This window comes from Rhagoletis zephyria, unplaced genomic scaffold, assembly GCF_001687245.7.
Source record: "Rhagoletis zephyria isolate East Lansing unplaced genomic scaffold, Rhagoletis_zephyria_1.1 Rzeph_scaffold_00487, whole genome shotgun sequence".
NCBI lineage: Eukaryota > Metazoa > Arthropoda > Insecta > Diptera > Tephritidae > Rhagoletis > Rhagoletis zephyria.
This window is the reverse complement of record NW_016157571.1, coordinates 77798-103110: the sequence shown is the minus strand read 5'-3', so window position 1 is coordinate 103110 and position 25313 is coordinate 77798. Positions and strand designations below refer to the sequence as shown.

The following is a 25313-nucleotide window of genomic DNA, read 5'->3' as shown; positions in this document are numbered from 1 at the left end:
CTTCATCTTCATCTTCATCTTCATCTTCATCTTCATCTTCATCTTCATATTCATCTTCGTCGTCTTGGTCTTTATCTTTATCTTTTCCTTTATCCTGATCTAAATATGTCCATTCTTTTCTTCATTTACTTATTCACCCCCACCATTGTTATTAGGTTAGGTATTTAAATTTTCCTTCCTCTTTGTCTTTATATCTAGGTTTCTTTACTTTTATTGTAATTTCTGTATTTATCACTTTCTTCTTCCCCATACTCAACTTTACCTTCTTCCTTGTTTGAGTCTAATCTATTCATGTACATACATACATACATTTTATTCCTGAACTGCTGCTTAGCACGTTTCTTTAATTCGCTATCAATATTAAAGCATACATTTAGGGGGCATTTCCGCCCCAACCATGTACATGTATGGCATTGGTATTGGTGTGACTTTTGAATTGATTTTTTCGCTCTATTTTAAACTGATTTGAAATTTTAAAAATTGCCTGCACATCAGCATCAAAATACCTTTCTAATGATATATAATTGTTTATACCTTAGAAGTATAGTTTAGCCGTAAAAGGGGTGTAAAGGAAACATGATTGCCTATTTATATATATGATGATATCACTCGCAAGCAAGCCATACAACCATATCGACAACAAAAAAAGTGTGAAAGTGAACGAAAAAGGTAATGTGCAGTACCAATGTGCATTGTTTTACATCTGAGAGCTCCCACGACAGCGGTCAAGCAACAACACCAGCCACACACAAGCCCCATGCTGTTGGCGCTCTGCTCCAACCGTCTCGGGTCGATCGGGTCGGTCGGTCAGCCGCTACTTTGCAAGTGCGTTTCGGTTTTGAAATTCTACACCAGCGTCAAAGCGTTGTCTCTCGCACCTCCGCACCATCGCCGCTCGCATTGCTTCAGCCACCGCCACCTGCGATTGCGCCTGCGCAACATTCGATCACCAGCGCATACATCACTGCATCGATGCACAGCCACAACACTAGTAAAGCACCAGGGGAGCAACCGAGGGGCATCAGCTCAACCAACGTACCGCAACACAGCACAGCAAGTGAGCAACAAACGAAGCGAAAATTCAAAAGGTGTGAAGTTTAAACTGGATATGAGTTCACTTCATTTGCGCCGAGGTCGTTCATCGGTTTGTATTGTATTGTGTTGTGTTGTGGTGTGGTGTGCTCTTGAAGTCCCTCATGGCGGCGCATAAGGATTTTGGGTATTCGTATTCATTCCGTAGGTAGCGCAAGAGTGAAAGCCAGCACAAAATTTCAAAAAAATTCAATTTGACATGCAAGAACCGCACAGCGCAGCGCAGCACAACGCAACGCAGCAGGGCTAAGCGACGGATCTTTTGATGGCACTTTTTAAATATTCAAGCAAATTTTCGGACAAAGTGGTGCTTGGCGTTCTTGCCTCCACTTGATGTACTCATAATCGGACGTTCGTGCAAAGTGCAAATGTGCTGCTGGTTGCGCGCCCCGCGCACCCGCACATATTGAGGCATGCCACATTCTTCGAAGACAGCCAAGCTGAAGAAAAAATCCTCGATCGCTTGCTACCTTTTCCGCTATGGCTGTGGCTGTGGCTTTGGCTGTCGCTGTGGCTGTGGCTGTTCCTCTTGCGTCGCTGCTGCCACCAATGCTGGGGTGTTAAATGAATTGTTCATAATTTTTGTAACAGCTAGAAAGAACTCCTGTCGTCTTTGTGTTTGACGCCTGTAGTTGCTGTTGTTGTTTTTGGGTCGTCGCTGCGGCTGCTGTCGCCTGTTTCTTATATTATTCAATTTCCCCTTTATATTGCTTAATTTTTCTACTCGATCTTGGCGCTTTTTAGTTAAATTCTTCCCTCTCTCTCTCGTCCGAGCGTTTCGGTCGCATCAGTTGGCTCTGCTAAACACGCTTGAGACGGTTTGCATTTGCCACCGTATCCTTAGGATTCCTTGCTTTTATTATATTTTATTTTATTATTATTTATTTATTTTTTGGTTGCTTTGTTCTGGAATTGAATTTTTTTGCTCTGACGCGGACGACATGCTGTGCTGTGCGAAAGGCGTTGGTTGGTTGTGTTTTTTTTTTTTAATTTCAATTTTACCTTCCTTCCTCTGCGCCATACGCGCGCACACACTCGTACACGTCGTACGAATAATTTGCCTTGCCTTTCCTTGCCTTTCCTTGCCTTCGATGCCACAGTTTTCGCTTCGTTCTCCGCAGACGCCTCACAGCTATTGCCGGCTCCCATTAGCACTGATGCATTCTCATATTTTACCATGCCTACTACAACCTTCTTCCCAGCGATTTTTTATTTCTCGGGCTCGGCGCTGTGACGTTTGCTGGCTGTTTGCTTTTGAAGCGTGGAGAATGCAAATGCGTCATATGTCCGTCTGGGCGCAGATATATAATTTTTCACAAATATTTACATACGCACAAATGCATGTACCCAGCCAAGCATATTTAAAGGAACACACACACACATATGTAGATATACACGCGCGAGTATATTTTACTGGGCTAAGTGTCGCACCTTCAAATCAAACTGCCATAAAGCGACATTTAGTACACGAAAACAAAATTTACAAAATCTCATATTAACACCTCATTTAAGCGACTGCAATATTTTTTTTTGCCGAGTAGTGCATACAGCTATTTGCATATGTACATCCATATGCACGTACTTATTCACGTGTAAATAACAAAGTATTTATTTGCATTCGGCAGTTTTGTGTTCCTCTTGCCCGCGCGCCCGCTTGCCCGCCAGCGGCCAGCCAGCGTGGTGTTAAAAAAACAATTTACCTTAATTTCACACCATTAAAAATTTGCACATCCTTCAACTTTGACGCCTTCGATGCGCTCTCTCTCGGAAATTGCAAACAAAAGGCGAGCTTTCCGTTTTGTTCGGAGTATCGATTACACTGCATCCTTTTCGGACGGTAGTGGGAATTCTTCGCTGCGACAATACAACAATGTGTAGGAAATATCCAGCCGCCGCTTAGAGGATGTTTGCTTGATTTTGTGTCAGGAGTTGACAAAAGCATTCAAGAGATGGCTGCTGTTCGGGCGCTTTACTGTGGGATAAAAGAAAGTCCAAAACGATTAGTGGTTAAGCGAAAGAAGACAAATATGGGCATCCATTGTGAATGATATCTTAGTACATACATTGGAGGACTGGCAGAGCATTTAGCTCACGAAAGAATTTTAAGCTACTGACATTATATATATATATATTTTTTTTTTTCATGTAGAGATTAAAAGCATCGAGAGACTCAACTACCGTCAGTAGGCCGTTTGAGCAAAGTGCTCGAAGATGTCCAGGCCGACATTGTCAGTCATTTCGGTACGAACGTCGGGGTCTCGATTCATAGTCTCAGTCCGCGCTTGGACGTTAACTATTCTCTATCTCTAAGCGCTGTGCTCGTTCGTTTCTGCGTCGTTGCTGTTCGCTTACCCATAACTGCTGCATAATTTCTGTTGATTCACTGCAGACCGCCTTCCACGCCTCTTCGCAATCGTTCATTCGCAGGACTAAGTTGCCTGGTGCAACGTTAACATCCAAAGCTTCCCTAAATCTTCGCCGATGATCACTGAATCGTGGACAAGTAAATATCACGTCCTTTGCGTCTTCTTCTGTTTCTGGGCTGCAAATTTCGCAAACTGGATCTTCCTCATTCCCAAAACGATGAATGTAACTTTTGAGGCGGCCGCTAATAATTTGCGTGAGGTAGGTAGTCTGCCTTGCCGTGCTTCCTATTTAGCCATACTTCAAGTTTGGAAATGAGCCGATGGGTCCACCTCCCATTTAAGGCAGCATCGCACCTTGCTTGCACTGCGCCATACCCCGTTGTCTTGCTGCGCTCTTGTAATCCAAGTGCTCAGTGTTTGGGTGACCTCGTTTTGCTACATGAAGCTTGTGTTACTCTTGTGCCGCGATATCAAGGGGAATAGCCTTGCTATAACCACGCTTGCTAGTAGCTATCTACATTGTTGGCGTGGTCCTCTAGTATTGGCCAGAATTCTAGATAGCGCCTGTGGTCGCCACTGAATATGTATATGTAAATGTATGTATGTATACGAGTCTATTTTCCGCTCATACTTTTGCAAAGAATTTGCCCGTCACGCCTCTCTTGGAGGGACATACAATTTCAGCCCGCGCGGTAGATGGGGCTTATGAGAAACTTTTTTATGGCAGAAATACACTTGGAGGTTAACCTCCAAGCCCATCGATCGGCACTTGCAAAAACCTGAGCATACTTCTTTACAAAAAATATTCAGGATACGCAGCTGCTGTACTAATTCTAATATACCTAAAAATCCATCTAAAAAAAAATTTTAAAAGATATCAAACCTTAAGCCTGGTTGAATTATTAGACTGGAGGCACCTTCACGGAGAGAAGGAGTGAGACTTTTTCAGTTATTTTAAATACTCATAATAACATACAGCTTACACAGTATGTTAGTGCTGGGCCGAGCTTCTCCTCCGTTTTGTGGCGTGCGCCTTGATGTTATTTTTATGGTTTGCCATTGCCTGCCGAGGGGCGACCGCTATAAGAAAACACTTTTTATTTTTTATTTTTTGGTATTGGTCGGAAACTGAGCTCGAACCCATGCCCTGCGGAATGGAAGCGCGCATTGCTAACCACTACTCACTTCCCTAAAAACCAGGTAAGGCATAACTGGTTTGTTAACAAATCTGTGGTGAATAAGGTTGCCATAAGATATGTTCATGAATCCGCGAACAGCTTTAAATAGAAGGGTCTGAGATTTTATTGGCGACCTCGAAAACCATTTTTTCTGCATAGTTTTCTGTTGCCTATATATGCGGTGACCATCCGTTCTGTTTTTTGCACGACCGTACTGTTATTTAAAGGTCTGTCCTGCGTAGTTTTTCAAAACAGTAAACCCCTAAAATGTACTGATTTTTTCCAAGCATTCCCCGCATTTTCTTCGATATTTTACAATTAACTATGCCTAATCGTAATAAAAGCAGCGTCGATAACTAATTGATAACTAAATAAGAGTAAGCTGGTTTTGAAGGTTCAACCAGTCAATGCGTTCTAAATTTTGTACGGTTATGGGCAATGGATGACGAGAAAATGAAGACCAGCGTCAAATATATCAATAACACTGTTATACAAATTTTGTGGTGATCGCTTAAGAAAAAATAAATGTTTTCCAAGCCAATTTTCTTTTCAAACAAGCTTTTTCGTATTTTTTTCGAAAAACGTGTTTTTATTACAGATTATACTTAAAAAATTTCGTATAAATTCGTTTAGTAGTTTTTAAGATTAGCTCTCGACTTTCCCCTATACTAAGTATAGGCGATATAATAGGTGGCAACCCTATTAAAAAAAATTAAAGCGTTTGTACATGCGAAGTGAAAGCCCTTTTGTTTGGTATCTCATTTTGTCATCCAACGAACGGCGAAAATTTTTTAACTTTTTTATAGGTGGCAACCCTGCTCAGAAAAATAATAAATTATTACGCATGTAGAGGCTAAGTTATTTCGCTTGACAGTGATGGCGCAGAACTGATGCCTACGCTTATTATGATTGAATATAGTAAGTTTATTAACAGATGGCAACCCTATTCAAAAACAAAAACATTAGTGCTTTTCTAGAGACCAATCCCTTTCATTTGACACCTCATATTTGGTAATCCAATGAACGATGAAGATCTTATAGGTTTTTAGACAGGTGGCAACCCTATTCAAATTCTAAGTAAAAAAGGTCACTCTCCTGTCGATACAGAGTATATTAGAGGAAAACTCGTCAAAATCCGTTTAGTAGTTTTCGAGACTGCTGCGTACAAAGAATCTCGACTTTCCTTTATACTATATAAAGATATAGATGAGTGTCAATTGAAAGGGATTTATGAAGGCTTTAGTTTGAAAACGTCTCTGATTAAGGTTGCCAATTTTTCGAGAAGTCATACCCATCCAATTAATTATATATGAATTTATATTAAACGAGAAGGAATTTTTTGTGAAGGTCATTAGATTTGCATCGTTTTTTCGAATTTCAAATATAAGAGGACGAAGTAAAGACCTTGCTTGGCCTATAGATATGCGATAAGATTTATAGAAGTAGGAACTTTTTATCGGTACAAGATGATTAGAAATTTGATGATTTTAAAAACCGACATTGTGCGGCACCTCTCTTCACTCTGAAACGGCTGCACGGATTTATATGAAATATGCCACTAGGATATGGATGTATAAATACTTGCGGGTTTACTAGTATATATGTAATTGCATCTACTATTTTCAACCTTGCCTTATTAACACAAGGTCATGACTTATTCATACAATTTGTGTATGCACGTTTATTGAGAAATTTTCGAAATAAAAAATATTCATATCACTTAAATGGATTAATTTGATGTTTATTAATGAAACTTGGCCATAAAACGGAAAAAGGCACAAAGCAAATAAACTAAATAACAAAAGCTCCTATATACATACATACATACATACATATATATAACCTATACCCACATCCGCCAATCCGCCGCGATGATTCACACAAATCGTTGGCTGCTGCGCCACTGGATATTGTCATTTTTTCGCATTCACAATCCATTTATTGCTTAATTCAACCATAAATGTTTTTGATTTTTTCAAAACCAACAAAACAACTAAGCAAAAATATCTGAAATAAAATAAGAAAACAACAATAAGAAAAATCCAAAACAACACAACGATCGTTCATATAAATTCCACAGTAGTGAAGTCGCTGGCGGTGGGTACCTGATTTGCGTCGTCTTGTTAATTTTTCTGTTGGCCGCCAAGCTGTGGTGTCCCATTCGATGCATCTTGATGCGACTTAATCCATTAATTTATATCAAAATAAAGTATTTCCCACTCTGAAACCGTTCCGTTTGGCAAAGAGGCAAGACTGCCGGCTGCCTCGGCCTCTGCCTGCTACCGGCAAACCGGCCGAACACTCATCCCACGTCGCCAAACCTCAGCCCCCTCCACACCTACCGTCGGTTCTTTGTGACTGCGGCCCCACCAGCTGAGGTGAAGCGAATGGTGGCTGGCGACCGAATTCAAATTCATTTAGACTTGTTTTGCATTTGCATGCGATTTTTGTTTTCGTTCTGATTTTATGTGTTCTGCTCTTCTGTTGTTGTATTGCTGCATATTTATACCCGAGCGCAATTGTGCACAAGGGTATTATAACTTTGTTCACATAACGGTTGTTTGTAATAGGCAAAACGATTCGGGATAGATATAGACATATATATATACATAAATGATCAGAATAAAAAAAGAAATCGATTAAGCGGTGATTGTCAGTCCTTCCGTCCGTCCGTCTTGAGATATCTTAACGAAACTCGGTATGTATAATTTTTTTTTCAGCTTAGGACGGATGGTATTGAAAATGGGCAATATCGGACAATAACCACGCCTACCTCCCATATAACGGTAATTTTCAGAAATACGAAAACTGCGATATTTTAGTAACTACTTAAGCCTATCCACTCAAAATTGTTATTTACAATGATTTTTAGCCGAAAAAGAAGACTATTTTAAAAATTTTTGGAAAATGGGCATAGCCACGCCACCTTATGATTACAAAGCGCTGAAAATTATTGAAATCGGAACAAATTACGCCCACTTTTTATATAACGGCNTTCAGCGGCTCCGCTGGCTTGGCCATGTCGTTCGGATGGACAGAAACGCTCCTGCTCTGAAAATATTCAACGCGGGCCGCGATGCTGGTAACAGAGGAAGAGGAAGGCCTCCTCTGCGTTGGAAAGACCAGGTGGAGAAGGACTTGGCTTCACTTGGCATTTACAATTGGCGTCAGTTAGCACAGAAGAGAAATGACTGGCGTGCTGTTTTGGACTCGGCCAAAATCGCTTAGGCGGTTACAGCGCCAAATAAGAAGAAGAAGAGAATTTACACAAAATTGATACTAACAACAATCTCTTGAAAATAAGTAATATTATTTGGAATTTCGGAAAATGGGCGTGATACCGCCCATATATAACTGTATGTATAAGTTTATCGAAGATGTTTGAAATTGGGGATAAAACCACCCCCTGCTAACCATGTAGCGGTAGTTTTCGGAATGGTGAAAAAAAACCATATTTAATAATTGCGCCGGGTATCTAATGTTCGGCTCTGCCCGAACTTAGACTTTTTTTACTTGTTTTTTTTTTTTATATTCCCTCGCGATGTTGTTCCGTTCATTCAATGCCGAGCGTCGCGCGATTGTCGCCGTAAAAATTGCCAATTCTTTTAATCTGCTTTAAGCCTTGCTTAGTTGTTTGTTGTGCATGTTGCTATTTTTGTTGTTGGTGTTGTTGGTATTGTTGCTGCACTCCACGTTTTGCTGTCGTAGTGCAACGGGTTGAGAAATTCGCGCATGCGTGCGTCGCTAAGCCACATACATACATACATACATACATACATACCTATTTGACTCGCTTGTGTCGGCCGGCCGGCCGGCCAGCTTGTATGTCGCTGCCGTCCACTGTCATACGTTCATATGTTCATACGTTTGTTTGCCTTTTTGCCTCCTTTTGTCCGTCCGCATGTGGGTGTTGTGCTGTCATTTTATCACCTCAGCCATATTCTGAATTTTAATAACTTTTTTAGGATTGGCGAAACGCGAATGCCGGCTTGAGTGTCGTAAATTCTCGGAATCAAATAACGATAAAAAAATGCCAGACCCCGACAAAACTAAGCAATAGCTAAGCCAGCCAGCCCCGGCTGCGGTGGCGATGCTACATACATATGTAAGCCGCTAGCAGGAGAAGCTGGAGTCTTTCGGCGCATAGTAAAATACAAAACATTGACAGGCCGAAATGCATTAGAAGCTTTTATCGCTGATTAATGACGGAAATGTTGCGGATTTTTTCCAATTGCTAAAACCGCACAACCTTGGAAAGTGCTTCGAAGAGAGGAGAAGCGAGCGCAAATGAACGGGCGTGACGGCGGTCGAACAGCCGGAGATGATCGCTGACTGGCGCGGTCGACCCGCGCGCCGTTCAGATGAATCACAGCAGACGCTGGATTTTGTCATCAATTCAAATGAGATGAATTTGTTAATTTGTAGCGCGGGAATTACACATTGTCACTCAGGAAGTGGCATCGCTGTCCTTTCCCACCAAAATAAAATTCAAGTCCCAATCTAAATCGAAGGGGTTTTGCCGCCTGTCAGCGGTGAGTCCACCAAGTTGGCTTGGATGTCAGCCTTTAGCTTCACGCATGCGTCCCTCTTCTGCGTGCATCTGTTTTTTTCTTCTTCCGCCTATACCACCCAAGCGCTTATTTCATTAGACCACTCAAACTATAGCGTGGAGTTTCATCTATAGACATGTATGTACATTATGTTTGTATGTACCTATCCATACATATGTACGTATGTATAAGTAGTATGTATGTATGTATATGCTCGACCAAGCCAGTTGCAACACTCCCAGCGCTTTCTTCTACATATTTTTAATTCTATATTTCGAAATCTACTCTAACACACACAAACATACAAACAAACAACCGTACATTTGAAACACTTGAACACATTAAAGTCGCTGATAGGAAGGTGTATACAGTATCTAGTATTGTTGTTTATGTTGATGATGATGCAAAAACAAAAAATATTGAAAAAAGAAGGCGCAGAGTGCTGTCGTAAAAGTGCGGCGCAGACTGCAAAGTTGCACTGCACTCACCTGCCTACACGTGTATGTTTATACCCTGCAGGAAACTGAAAGCCTATACATACTAGGAAACATCACCATGTTCAAGGATCAAGGACTTAATAATGATAATGGGACCAGTATTTAGTTAAAAAAAAAAACTATTCTGTTGCCTCCAGCCACCATTTTTTTTTTTATTTTGCCACTGCTATGCTGCTGAGTAGATACTCTATTTTATGTGTGCATTTTTCTTTTCTCCCCATAATTAATTTTGTACGTTTGTCAAAGGCATCACTTGCGAAGTGACCCTGGTTTCACCAGAGACTATTGATCTAGACCTTGTGGTTGGGTAGGGATCACTCTAATCCAAATTGTCCAAATTTGTTCCACGCCATTTCCCCTTAAATCTATAGAATAAAGAATAGGCTAACCAAGGTTCAGAGGGTGGCATGCAGGATGATCGCAGGAGTCGAGCAAAGCCTTAGAGACTCTTAATTTTTATTTTACTTTTAGACTTGTATGAGAAAATATGGGCAAGTTGTAATGCTCCAAATGGAAGATCTTCGGTTTTTCCTCGAGGTATTATAATGATCCAGTCTTGAAGTAGTGGGATGTGGCATATACTCGCAGAAGCTCTTAGTCAACCTTTTGTTTTGCTTTGCCTGATTTCGGCACAGTTTTCCAAGCAAAACTAAAAGGAAGCAACGAAGATAGAAAGTGGATGATCGATTTATCTCTTAACTTACAGGCAGCTATAATTGAATATGACAAATCCACATCAAGGATAAGGTGATGCGCTAAATAAGCTTGGAAACTCCATTTGAAATGAGCTGCCAAAGAATAGAGATTCTCTTTTTTTGCGATCAGTGGCTCTCTAGCTGGAAAATAACCTTACCGCACAAGAGAATGCAAGAAGGTCTGTACAACCCTTCTGTAGGATAGCAGGACAGAACTGGAATAAATTAGATAAGATACATAATACATACAAATTTCCTCTTAAGATCTTTACTATCCAAAATATCCAAACTTTCACTTGGAAAGTGATGTACAAAATCACCGGCTTTATAATAGGCTACATAAAATACTTTTTCCTGCCGGGTAGATATATGCAGGTAAGCATATGTTTGTTACCAACTAACCGTTTCAGGGCGCACGAAATCTGCAGTGTCTTATACTGTCTTTAAATGAAAGAATTAAGAATAGAAATTGCTTGGCTTGTGGCTTTATTTACCCTTAACATTTGCATTTGTGAGAGACAGAGGTCACTCGTTTCAAAGAACTCAAAAAAAATCTAACAACATTTGAGTTGAAAATGAAACCATTTCACATAATTTCCTATTCTATCGGAAAAATAAAGCTCGTGCAAAGAAATTACATACAGCTAAATATATGTATTAGAAAATATATTGCAAACCTCTTCCTTTCTGATGAAATTTTTTCTACGATGTTTCACTTCTTTCGCGTGTAGCAACTACACTTACTCATTTTTTTTTCATTAAAGAGTCATTCGCAAGCCTAGCTTACTGTATCTGTAACTGATTTGTTGTTCCTCTTTTCACGTGAAATTGACCGGGGTTAAACAAATTCATTAAACCAAACCAATATAGCGCATTTCTCGCAAATCACGCTGACTAGGCACTTGTGACTTGTATCAATATTGTTCAAATGTACACGCACACATCACTCACGGTGCTGAAGAAATATCGTTACTTTACACATGCGGGCATTAGGGTGCTCCGAAAATAGAAAAAAAATTTTAGCTCTCCGCCAATTGGATTTATCTACATGGAAAAAAAGAATACCCATCTTTTTGTTAAAAAAAAAATAAATATATATATTTAGAACTGCCTCAAACCTAATGAAGTTTCCCATTTATGCGGTAAAACACATTTCCATAGAAAAGATATAGAATTCTTGAAAACAATATTTTTTCGATCGGAATTCTCTGTTTTTCGTCAGGAGATTTCCTGTAATAATATCCAACTTTTTAATAATAACGATTTTTCACCCTATTGTATTTTTTTGGGGGTTTGGGAGACCTATAATAATATTAAGAAATGGCTAAGTAAACAATTGGGTATTGTTTTTGGAAGTCTCCTAAAGAGAAACATAGCTTTCCCTGCAAAAATCGTTGGATCATGTAGTCTATTTGTGGTAAATTGGAGTACTTACAAAAGTGTTCCTCTGTCATGCTGTAGCGTGCCAACTGGTGTCTCTGCGCTCGCTTATTGTTTGTTATCCGATCACTGCTCGTGTTTTAACGAAACGTGATTGAAGTTGAGCATTTGAAAGCACATTTGCATGTCTGGCTGTAGCTGAACGTGTAGAGATGCTCGCTGTTAGTTCTTAGCTCCCAGCATGTTCGGGTTCGAATACCGTCAGAGGCAACATATAATTTTTAATTTTTGTCTTGGTTTTTATTAATTTCGAAAAAGTATTTGAGAAGTGAAGAACAAAAGCGTGTACAAACGAAAAAATATAGCAACAATGCCATTGTTATTATGTTGGAGTAGTTTTGTGCTACTCTGATGTAATGCGGGGATGGAGTATATGGTCCTGCCCTAGGACATCGCAATGTTAATTGGACCATATTTTTTATATGAATTGTGGTTAATTTTGGAGTACTCCTTGGTCCTTAGGGAGTACTCTTTACACGCATGCATGGAGTAGTCGCGATTTTTGCAGGGTTCGGCTAAAAAATATTGATTTTCAAGAATTCTATACCATTTGTACGAAAACGAGTTTTTTCATATAAAATACATAAATAACTTCATGAACTCTGAGGCAGTTCCAAATATTATTATTTTTTTGGACAAAAAAAATCGGCTATCATTTTTATCCATTTGGAAAATTCCTGGGGTTGTGAGAGCTTAACATTTTAAACCTTTTCCCCCGCATCTATTTTCGGACCACCCTGCAATAAATACTTACAATCATACATACATATGTACCGTATTTGGGCTTGCAGTCGTGTTTTGTTCTGCTTCTACAGACTCATTGCTCCTACTACGCGTACGCGGTAAGTACTTGTTTCCATGATTGCGTTGTTTACTTTTCGCTAACAAGCAAATAAATATGTAGAGTAAAATTGTGAAAATATGTATGTACCTTTATCTTTTCCAAAAAATTCCGGCTTCAAAGCACTTTGGGTTGAAGGAGCTTCGATCGCCACCAGCGTCGGTCCTCCAATCGCTGATGGTGGCTAAAGCTGATGCCAGATAAAACTTTGTAGCTTTGCGTGACATTTATAACTTTGCCACCAAAGCGTCAGACGCAAAAGGTATGCCACAATGAACGCCAAGAAAGCAATTTTGTACCGCTGTTTTACTCGTAAAAGTTGCTGTGGATTTTATATATTTTGCTTTAAAATTATCAGCAATGTAATTAAGTTTTATGTTTCTGCATGAAACCCCGAATTTGGACGAAACAAAATAAATATTAAACCGGCTGATTGTCAAAGCGCGCAAAAAGATGGGAGTTGGCCATCTTTTCGCTTCGCGCTGCAGCTTCAACGATTTATGTGGCATGCTTTGTGCATTTTCATACAATTCATCTTATCTGTCAAAGCGAATCTGTCATGTAAAGCGAAGCAAAAGTTTTATGTGGCATCAGCTTTATTGTGAATGAAGTGCGAGCCAACAGGCAAAATATGAATACATATAGACAAACATAAGTATGTGCTTTTGTGTGTGTACGTACGTATGTATGTTTTTATAATTATATTTTTCTACTTATGTTATTGTTTCCTTATTAAGGCCGAAACACTCGCCGTAATTGCGTTAAATCGTTAACTTATGCGTTACTGTTTAACCTTTCCTAAGACTGGGGTGAACAGATATTAACGTCACTTAGACTGATGGGGTCTAGAACACCCCAAAATGGGAAGCTACGCGTTACGGCCTATATGAAGATATGAAACAAGAAAAATAAAGAATTTCTTTATGTGTATACAATAATTGATGTTAGCCATTATAAAAATGGTTGATTTGGCTTCTGGTGTTCCCATAAAATCCCGCCATATTAGTTTTTCTTAATATTTATAATGTTACAATTTTACTAGATACAATCAAAAACCCGGCCTACTACACTTCGCGGGCAAAACTCGTGTGGTTTCATTCATAAGAAAAATAATAGATTTGAAGAGCTTTATGAAGTGAGATTCTCAAACAAATTTTCGATTTATGAAATATACTTTATTTGCTGTGAATAAGGGTGTTAGTTACTATATTTTCGAAGTTATTTAATCCTGGAAATTGAGTTTATACTCTTAACTTGATTCTACTTATAGTGCACTCTCTTCAAAGGTGCATTATTTAACTGAATAAAGTTTTTCGAATAGGTGGCAACCCGCTACAAAAATATTTTCTAAACTTTCTTAAGCCTGTTTTTTTTTTGGCAGAAAGCTTTCTTAAACCTCTTTAGTTTGATACCCATATTGCAATATTTAATTTATATTAGGGCTATTCGCGATCCGGTGCAAATGGCCTAGCAACATTGCATTGCAAATTTGTATTGCAAATTATTTGCAATACACAAACAAAATATACGCATTTGCATTTGTCATGGCTTGACAAATTTGCAATACCGAAAATCCATAGCATAAAAATGCTATGCATTGCAACTCTGGTTGACATTTCTATTAGCTGATTAAAATAGTTTTACCATGACAGTTTAATAAAGGTCGCTCACAATTCATGGCATATTTCTGCAATTGCATCAATTTGTCAGCTCTTATGCACCGAATCGCGAATAGCCCTATTATCAAGTAAATCAAATTAAAATTTCCAAACAGGTGGCAACCTTCAACAAAAATGTTTTCGACTGTAAGCCTTCTTAAACCTCTTTCGTTTGGCAGCCATATTGCAATATTTACTTTATCTTATCAATGTATTTTTCCCCTATATTTTAATCCAGATCTTACGCAGCAGTGCACCGGTGAAAACTGAATTCAATTCCATCCATTAGTTTTCGAGTGATGCGCGTACTAACATACAGATAGACGGATAGACAAACAGACACAAGTTCTAAAAATGGTTGATTTTGTTGCTCTGGTAAAAGAGTTTCAAAGTTATATCATAGATTATTTGAGGATGAAAAGGATAATAACAGGAAAATAGAATCATATTTGATTCCAATAAATGAATGTTTGGCGCCTAAAACGTTTTCTACGTATTTCGCCGATCCTTGCCCTGCTTCTAGATATTGTGACACACAAATCGAGGGATCTAAACTCAGAATTAAATGAATTTCAGCTTCTAATAATTGTGATCTTCTGAGACCCCACCAGGCTTGCGAAAGGTTAATGCAATTTTTTAGGAGATATGCAAAGTGAAAAATATTTTTTACATACATACATACATACAAACAAGCACAAAGACTACGAATATATGCATTGAGACATTAATGTATTTTGCTAGGCAGAGACATCTTAGATTGCTATATTTTTTATGGGAAATTTTAAAAGCTTTACCAGTAAGACTCGGCAAGCAAAAATTAGAGGAAGTGGAAGTGAACTTTTTGAAATACATACATAGATAAATGCAAATTAATGCATACATCTTCCTCCTTATTGGCACTGTAACCACCTAAGCGATTTTGGCACAGTTCAACAAAGCACGTAAGTCGTTTCTCTTCTTTGCCAAGTGCCGATCATTGGAAATGCCAAGTCCTTCTCCACTTGGTCTTTCCATCGCAGTGGGGACCTCCCTCATCCTCTGCTGCCACCAGCTGGTTCCGAGTTGAATATTTTCGTACGTCGAGGGAGGACTTTACTTCTGAATCGCCTACTCAGGCCAACGTAGCACTTGGTGCCAAGGATGATTCTGCGTTGGATTTCGATGCTGACATTATTATCGGTGTTAATGCTGGTTCACAAGTAAACGAAATTTTCTGCTTTCTCGAATTTATAACTGTCAACAGTGACGTGGGTGCCAAGGCGTGAATGCGCTGACTGTTTGTTTGTTGACAGTAGATACTTCGTCTTGTCCTCGTTTACCACCGGACCCGGAAGATGTCGATGTCATCGGCATACGCCAGCAGTTGCACGCTCTTGTAGTAGATTGTTCCTGAGTGATTCAGCTCTGCGGCTCTTATTATCTTCTCCAACAGCATATTAAAAAAATCACACGAAAGGTAGTCGCCTTGTCTGATACCCCGTTTGGTAGCAAATGGCTCGGAGAGGTCTTTTATAATCTATTGTTACCACCATTTTGAAAACCGGAACCGAACCAATAACCCGGTTCTCGTTGGAACCGGACTCAACAGAACCGGTTCTTTCTATTTCTTGAGCGCTCTTCCCAAATCGTTTTGGGACCCACTGCAATGCAAGGTTCGCTGGCTGACTAAGAAACGACGTCTGCACGTACCAATTCCATAGCCCAGTGGGTAGAGTGAATATGTATGTATTTTATGGTGGTCTTACACACCTCATCTCAAGTGTACTCCTATGAAAATATTTTCACAATTCACCTGCTTGTATGAACTTTTAGTCGCTGCGTCTTTAACTCGAAGAATAACAAGCTCACTTTGACTATTTTTAACTACAAAGTATTCCTTTATAATTGCACATATTAAAATAGTAACGATTATGAGACTGGCAGTAGTCATACATCTAAATTCTACTAAGTACTACGTATGTATGTAGAGAAATATTTCTTGGCTGGCCGTGGCAAAGCAAAGCCATATGCAGCCAGATATTATGATCAGATCGATTTCAAAGAAATAGTCGCATATTCCGCAGTGCAGCCACATACGCATTAATATGTACTTATAATTACATACATACATATATGTATACATACGTACCTACATGCTTGTGCATTCAAACGCCTGCTGTCATAATGAAATGAATGTGTGTAACTCCTAGCCAAATTAGGCTTTTAACCAGACGGCATACTCGTAAAACGCTCTCCCATGAAGCAGTCAACCACACAACAAAAAACAAAAAAAAAAAAATGCCATTTTTTGGCGTGCGAACATATGAATACATTTATGTACAGATCAGATGTATGAATAAATAGCGCAAATAGTGTACGGCCGGCCGGCACGCTCAAGGCAGCTCTAGTTATTTATGTTTGTTTTCTTTTTTTTTTAATTTTTAACAATATATTTTTTAATTATGTTTATTTAGTTGTGCTGGCCGTTGCTTGTCGCTCTGCTGCTGCCCAACCAAACCCATTGTTTGTGCGCACACAGCTTTTGGTAGTTCTTTGGGCCAAAGCGCGCAGCTTACATTCGTGATTAAAGTCACAAGTCGCGTTGGACTGTTGGCCAACTCGGGCGGTTCTCAAGAAAAACAAAACCCAAAAAATTCCAACTTAAGTGCTTTTAATTATCCAAAAGAATCCAGGTATCTGAGTTTGGAATCCTTGTTTGTCATCATCGTCATACTTGGGTGAATGTGAAACATTGCAGGGTAGGCGGCGGCGCTGTCACCAGACGCAGACGCAGACGCCTAGTACTTTTGTGACTTTGTTGCGGTGTCTCTTATTGTTTTGGCTTTTATTGGCGTTGTTGTTGTTGTGCATTTGTACATATATTCACTTAACATTTTTAACGTATGTGTAATATGTCGTGTCTACGTGTGCGAAATTATTGACTGCCATGGCCATTCTCCACCACACGCCAGCGGCCGTCAACCGCCAGCCAGCAGTCTCCAAATCGTCAAGCGCGGCACACTGATTGCCGAGGCGCACCGCCAAACGTGCTCATGCGAGTACTATTCGCTTAAAATACACAGACGTACATATTTATGTAAAATCAAATGTTCGCGAATCTACGTGTGAGTGTGTGTGTGCTGCTTCAAAAAAAACAAGAAAAAAAAACAAAATGGAGCATATGAAAATGGTTGGAGGAAGGTGTACGTACGTTGCCGCAGCAAAGTCAACATCTGCCCTTTTTGCCACCGGGTGGAACTGATGACGTATTGCGGCGCAAGACCCTTTGCCGCACAACCACAATAACTTTGAAGGCGGACTTCTTTCATCTCATTACCATTTTTGCCACATTTCCATCGTTGTTTGTTCAATATATCCTCTGAAAAGGTGGTTGTTGCATGCTTGTACGTATGTATGCAGGTCATACATACATATGTATGTGTGAACACGGCGAGGTGCAATTAGAGGTTATGTTGCACGTGGAAACTTTTTGCTAACTTTCAGTTGATGACTCACTCTTAAAAAAATTTTGGTGGTCTACGATTTTCACGATAGCTTGAGATTTTCACAAGTTTCCTTGTTTGAGTTAATTCTTCAATTTTCATGTTTCACGCGACTTATTTCTTTGTCTCCATATGGAAGTAGCGTGTTTATTAGCAGTAATCTTACAAATTTATACATATAGAGTAAAGGCCATAACCACCCTGCAGTACGGGGGAGTGACTACAGGACTGCTGAATCGGTAGCTACCTGATAAACACCGTCAATTACCCACCGACTACTTGCAGTGTATTTCATCGATTACTTTTACAAGGCAATGTTCTAGGCTCTCTCTGCACTACCGGGTGTTACTAAAGTAGTCACTTGCGTGATTTATGGGCGCCCTCTGTCGTAGTTTTTCGCTATTCTGCTTACGACTGGTTTGACTCTGCACTACCATGTGCACTACCACGGGTTAATAGAGTAGGAGTCGGTGCAAGTAGCGGTTCAAAAGTAGCGATTGACTCCAGCAGTACTGGAGGCCCTGGATGGCCCATAACCAACTAGAAAATGGCGATGAAGGTAGCCATATTCAATCGATCTAGAGTTAGGTTGCGGTGGTCGTCTTCAGTATGAGACAAACTTGCCACGAGCTAATAGCGAAATTACGAATACGTCTTTAACCAATCCGCGAGAGTTCTTTTGGTTGCAAAATGCGAGCCAAAATGATTAAACCTTAGCCTAATAGAAAGATAATCAAAGATATTATACTTCTTGCAACTTTTAGAATCGGGTGTTATTTTGATTCTCACCGCGGAATAGCGGGAACTGTAGGTTTGCAAGTACAATGAGCTCCTTTGACTGGGTACGATGCTTCCTGGGCAACTAGCTTCCTACAATTGCGCATGTCCTAGTTTTCCAACAACGTTCGCTCAGCTCACATGAGACTCAACTTTTCAAGAGTAAACCGCTGGTTTCGTTTCAAGAATATGTACCTTTTCTCGCCAAGTCGTCAGCCGCGCAGTTTCCCGCAATGCCGCTGTAGCCTGTTACGAATATAACTATAGTTAAGGGAGAGAGTCGCAATTGAGAGAGAGAGGACATATACTCTGCGCTCACCCCTTCAATAAGCTCAGCACCCCGATTGCCACTCAATCATTGCTAGAACTAAAATATGTCGAGAAAAATTAGTTTGGAGCCGTTTCAGTGCCGCAGCAGTCCAATGTAACAATGATCAAAATCGAAACCCTAAATAATTTTAAAACACACAAATTGCAATGGTATGTACTCAAACTGACCTTGAAATTTACCTATTTTTTCACATATGTCCAATTCATTTGATCGGCGAAATTTTTTAATGTGATGACCAAGGGCCGAAAAGTTAGAGCATTTGCTTGGAATAGCTTATTTTACTAATAAAATAAATTCCTCTTAGGTATTTCGTGTGCGTGAATAGTAGTGTCCAAGGAGTTTTTCCCTCTGATATTATGCCATTATTTTCCTTACGAAATAATGGAATGAAAACAAGGGTGGCTTGTACTCTTCACAAACAAACTTTAGCAAACCATAGTCGAAAGAGTAGCAAATTTCTTAAGAATTTCGTTTTAAAAAATTTGGCTCAATAAATTTTTCTTGACAATTCTTTGGGCTTCTTTTTTATTCGTCGAACTAAAGATATATTAATACAAATAATAACATAAATGCAGATTTGGTTTTTATTAACCCTTCACTTCAACTGCATTTCTGCTTAGATACAAAAATTTAAAACCAATGGTTCATCTCTACGGGAAGGCATTGGTGTTATTGAAGTGATTAAAAATTATTCATCTCAAACGAATATTTAAAAAAATTAAAATGACCAGCGCCGACCTATATTATTTGAGAATATCAAGCAACACATGTGTGTCCATTGCAATTTCTCAATCCTTGAAATAAACTGAGTAAAAAAAAAACAAAGCATTTAACTGAACTTAATTTTTGTTGGTATGCGAGCATTTTTGCAGGCATATTTACCAATGTTTTAGTGCTTATCTAAGCGCTTAAAATTGATTTTTTCTTGCTTATTTTCTACGGCCCTGGTGATGACCAAGCGACATCTCTGAGAAGATGTCGCTCTGTCTGATTTGTACTTAGAAAGCGTACCTAGATTTCGTTTCCTTGCTCATTGTTTCATTAAAAAGAAAAAGTGCGTCATTTGGAAAAGAAAAATTTGTATCCCAGAAATTAGTCGAACACAGAGTTGAACGCGGAACTTCATATTCGATCCTGATCCCGCCCATCCCAACATACAAATTTTTGGTCACAATACTGTGCCCATCCCAATGTTTTTCAGAGCTGTACCGTGGGTCGCGCGAAATCAGGTGCGGTGAGCACGGTTTTACCACAAATGGATTCTTGGATCCCATCTTAAGCGTGTCTGGTTTGAAATTTTTTTCTCAAAAAAGGTATTTCCACCTAAAAATTGGGCTATGAAAATTTAAAACCTGCGGCAAATTGTGAAATACCCTGGTAAACCTGGCAATACTTTACGTGAATGTTTTCCTAGAGATGGTTTTTATTGTTTATTATATTTATTCTTTTTTCGCGCTGCGAAATCTCAAATTCAGTTATGTCTCTTCTGGGATGCCGTGGTCTCAGCTAACCATCTTAGAATTCAGTTTTTAGCAGCATGTGATCTCAGGATAGCAGTCATTGGATGCTCTCCGGATGGACTATGATTGTCGCTTAATAAAGATAAAAAGTAGTAATAAAAAAATATACCTATACATATATACTTACGTACATATGTATGTATATCAACTGAATCAAGATCGCTGCTAACATTTCGTTTTCATGGATCAACAGCTGCAAAAGCTCCATGTAAGTATCCCGCCCATAAAACCAAATGTATCAGTGTTACACTTTTGACGCTTTCGCCGGAACGGTGGATGCGAAAAGCGGGCGCTATTGATAAAATCACCGGATTCCTTTTATTAAATCATCCACACAAATCTTCAATATGCAAATGAAGTGGTGCTGAACTCTTGTACAACAACGGGCATGCATTTGCGATTGCCGTTGTTATTGTTGCAGCCAGTGATCGGTCAATGTGGATGATAAAAAGTACATCGCGTACGGTTAGAACGCTTGTCTTACAAGCTTTCCAGGGCAAAGTAGTTGTGGTAGAAGAAGGCCTTACCAGTCCGCCTGTCTGCCTACCTATCAACCTGCCGCTGCTGCAAAGCGCCTCCAGCGCCAATGACCAACGACCAAGACGACCAAGACGACCAAGTCGACGACGACGACGACAAACTGCGATACTGCGATGAGCGACGATGAAGGCAAATAGTGTGCATACCGGAGGACGTTGCTTGTACGGGATGATTCACTGGGCACTGAGCACTGAGCACAGGGCTCGCGATATGATGGCTTCGTCGGTGCTGGTGGCGGCGGCATCAACAACAGCTTTGCTCGTTTAACTGACCGATCGCACTCGTTTACCACCGTAACTGATGCGACCACAATGCGCAAAATGCCGCCGCGCAAGCGCAACGAAACGTATCGCCCTAACGATTGCATTGAGCGACGTACCATGCGAATACGCGTGCGAACGCGCGTAAATGTGCGCGCTACAATCAATTGTAGGGGTGTATGTGTATGTCGGTATGTTACAATATTGCAACGCGCTTAGCAATGATCGCGCGCCCGTATCAATGGAGTTTGCGCTGTTTGCAGCGCGACATACACCTGTACCGGGCGAACCGAATACCGTGCCGAGGTGCAGTAAGGGAGTACCTTTGGATGGATGTATGAATGTATACATACATATATATGTATATGTACCAAGTCGTTGAATGCGTTGAAGCGCTTCCAAGTCGTCGATACGGCCGCGGCAGTGGACACAAATTCTTAGAAACTTATCACGAATGTTGTCGGCTTGTTGCCAGCGGTCAATTATGACATATTTTGATGGTAGCCAATACATTGCGCTGCGGCAGGAATTTCTCAACAACAAACACGCCAACCAGCCAACCAGCCAACCAGCCGATCAACCAACCGAGCAGACGCTCATTGTACCGTGCAACCAGTAAACCGTAACCTTGCACCAAGTGCAGCAAAAAGAAGAACAACAACAACAGCAATAGTTGGACAGCGACACATCAAAGCGAACAGCAACAGGCAGCGATCCAAGCAGCCGCGTCAGATTTGTCAGCCATTGCCACCGATGATTAACTACATATGTACATATGTATGTATATATGTAGCTACCATTCACTCGTTTGTACGTTCGCCTGCACGATCACTTTAATCGTATGTGGGCATCTGCGAAATCAGCCATTTAAGTATGTACTTTTATGAATATGGCAATATGAATATAGTATTTATGTATTCATATTTTAAAAAGCAGCAACAACTGAGCCAAACAAGTTCAGTGGCAACCAGAAATTAGCCAAGCGACATGTTTCCCCAAATCGGCTTTTCTCATTTACAACTGATCTTGAAGAGATCAATGTAACTCGCTTGTAGTCGTACTGGGAACTTGTAAATCAATATCACCAAAATCAGATTTAAACTGAAACTTAACAATGAAGCCTTTGTTCCGTCATGCGAGTTATTTCAGCCTATGATTTTAAGGTTTCGTTACACAATCAGCCAAATAAATAGTTTGGCTTTTTAATCCCCAAAACTTGTTACTTTTGAGGCGCCAACTAATTGGATTGCCGAATGAATGTTTGCTTTGCCCCTTATATGTATTTTTAATTGAAACTCCATTCAATAATGAAACTAAGTATGTATGGAAATACGATTATATTAACCATGTTTGCCTAGCGGATTTTTTTTACTGCATACCTTCCTTTTCTCTGATTAGCTGTATCGATTATCGGTTTAGGCCGAGACGAGAAAACTCACCAATTTCCTCACTGCGTTGGAAAATTACGCCAGTTGGTCAACATTGTAACTGCCAACGACGACGTCGTACTTCTTAACCACTGCTGGCATTTACGGCACTGGTGCTGAGGCCTACCGACGCCAATTTCGTCAGCTGCGATTCATAATCCAGATTGGCGGATGGTAGTGCGATTTTGAGCGTACGATTGAAGGAAGAAGTCGCATGAGATTGAGTCGTCTTGTCATAAACCTCGTTCGCTCTCAAACGGCGTTTCCAATTGGAACTTAGCGACGAAAATATAGTATATGACGAGTTGTTTGTTTTTTTTTGGGTGTATTTTCCACTATTTGACGCTCTGTAAAAAACCGTTCAATGGGCAATCGGCCGTGTATGCACCTACACTTATCCATTCCATTGGGCTATTAAGAGCTTCAGTCCCTCGCACAGTATTGCCGAAAGAACCTCATACGCAATTTCAATATCCCTCAGTGGTTGGCACAAATTACAAAACGTCCCTTCTTATTGATTTTGCAGAGTTCACTGACAGTCATTAGACCAAATTGCGCTTCACAGCTTTTAAATGCCTCTTACTAGCTCTTGGCTACTGGCTGTCAACAGCACAGCTAATATTTCGTCGGCTTCGTGGTATTGTTGTTCTTAAGTCGCCTTACTGCTGTACCCATCTCATTCTAGTCGTGTGGAGAGACGTTAACTTAGTCCATATACATTAGTCTGGGTTCTTCATCATCAAATTTGTCACTGTTCATATCAAAAGATTTCTCTGAATGTGTGTTACGAGCACCGGAGTTTCATCTTCGTCTGACACTTGCTTCAGCCTTTAAACCATTTGACTGCTGCCTTATTTACATCTCAAACTCCTCGCGCTCACGTTTATGTCACTTGTTTCTTCTTCTTATAAAGATGACCATATTCCTTCCTCTTGTCGCGGTGTTGCTGAGTAGTCCAGCGCGTGGCAGTTGGCTGTAAGGTATGCTGGGCATTTCTTGCAACAGCAGCGTGAAATTCTTTGTCATACTAACCATTTTTCCGCGGGGTGGTATTAACTAAATAGAGGTAGTTAAAATCCCATTGCTCAGTTATGGTCGGGCAATAAGTAGTTGCTTGCTTCGTTGCGAAACTTTCGTCACGCTCAGTTCTTTTTTGTACAAAGGCGCATGCGAGCCTTCACTGCAATAAGATAATGGATCATAGAATGGACCCGACGCCAATAACGTTCAAAGCGTATCTTCCGTCTATCACAATTTAATCAATTTGGTTTGTTGGTGGTTGATCGAGGACATTAAATTGCCTGCCTCTGTTGTTGGAGGCAGAATTTCTCGACGGTTTACTTGTCCATTCTGGTGTTAAAGTCGCCAAACCCGAGCCTGCCCTTCAGGTAGGTGTTGAAGTAATTGCCTAAATTGGTTTCTGTGAAAATCCAGCTCTTTATGTTTAAAGTCAATATGAAGTTAAAAAAAATTAAAAAATACTTTGGCGAATCTCTTCGCTCAATGCGGTAGCGATTAGTATCGCAATACATGGGTCAAACGCTTGTTATATGCATAGAGAGGTTTTATATTTAATGAATTTATGTAATTTGGCATAATAACAGCTTAGCTACTACGCAAAAGATGGCCGTATACATAAGCACTAGGGTGCTTCTTAAAATAGCAATATTTAAATTCTTTATGGGGCACCCATTTATTTTATTCTACGTACAAGGTAAAGACTCCCCGAAAGTTTCGAAATTTTGACTTCATTTTGTTGAAACTTATTCATATTAATTCATAAAATCGCTGAATTATAGTTGGCCAAAATTAAATTTTTAAATTTTTTTTTGGGATTTGAAAAAATTAAAGTTTTCCTAACCTTGGCAGCGGCTTCTAAAGGTTTTTTGTTAGATTTTTGAAATTTTCGTGGTCTTTAGTTTGTACGTAGATCCACCCTAATATGTACACCCAAAGCCAAACTGATCTGTTTAATTCATCAGTTAGTTGGCTCCACTCCAACTCCTCAAACTCATATCCTCAAACTGTAAGAGCAAACAGTAGGTGGTTAGCTTTCCGTAGGTACCTAATTAATGTTTGCTAATGAAACTAATATAAGCCAGATTAATTAATATCTTGTTTACAAGAAATGAATGTCCAGAAATGATAAATTATGGTTATGGTGTTGGTGTTTTTGCTAGCTGTTTGTTCTTAATGTGTTTAAGTCAGAACAAAAAAACAAAAAAAAGATAAGCAAAGCCAGCTATGAAGAGTACCAAAGATTGATTTGTATGGGAACGAGAAGAACCTGCCGCCGTACGTAAAGTAAGTATTATTCCATCATCTGTCACATATCTATGGATATGTATGCATGTGTAGTTCTAACGCATGAGAAATACTACGGGTAAGGCCGTGGATGCACACAACTACATACATATAAACCCAAATACATACATTTGTATTAGCGAAGAAAAGAAGTTATGCATGGAATGGGCGCTGCACCAAAAACTTGAAACACAAAAAGAAACATACACCTAAGTATGTTAACTTAAATAGCTCAACTTGCGTTGGCCAGCTCCATAGGCCTTTTGCCCATTGCCCTTTTCCCGCTTCCCGTTCCACATACGGCCAATGGTGGTGCCCCGTCCGCTGCTCCATCCATTCCATCCATTCCGTTCTG

General features: G+C 39.9%; 1 protein-coding gene across 1 annotated transcript in view; it reads right to left on the bottom strand.

Moving 5' to 3' along the window:
- LOC108359896 (uncharacterized) overlaps positions 1-16477 on the bottom strand; it is a 26929-nt gene extending 10452 nt beyond the window's left edge. Inside the window, exon 1 of the mRNA XM_017611972.1 lies at positions 16450-16477. Within this exon, the coding sequence (XP_017467461.1) occupies positions 16450-16461 (12 nt within the window). The 5' untranslated portion in view covers positions 16462-16477. The remainder of the gene's footprint in view (positions 1-16449) is intronic.
- Positions 16478-25313: the final 8836 nt, after the last annotated feature.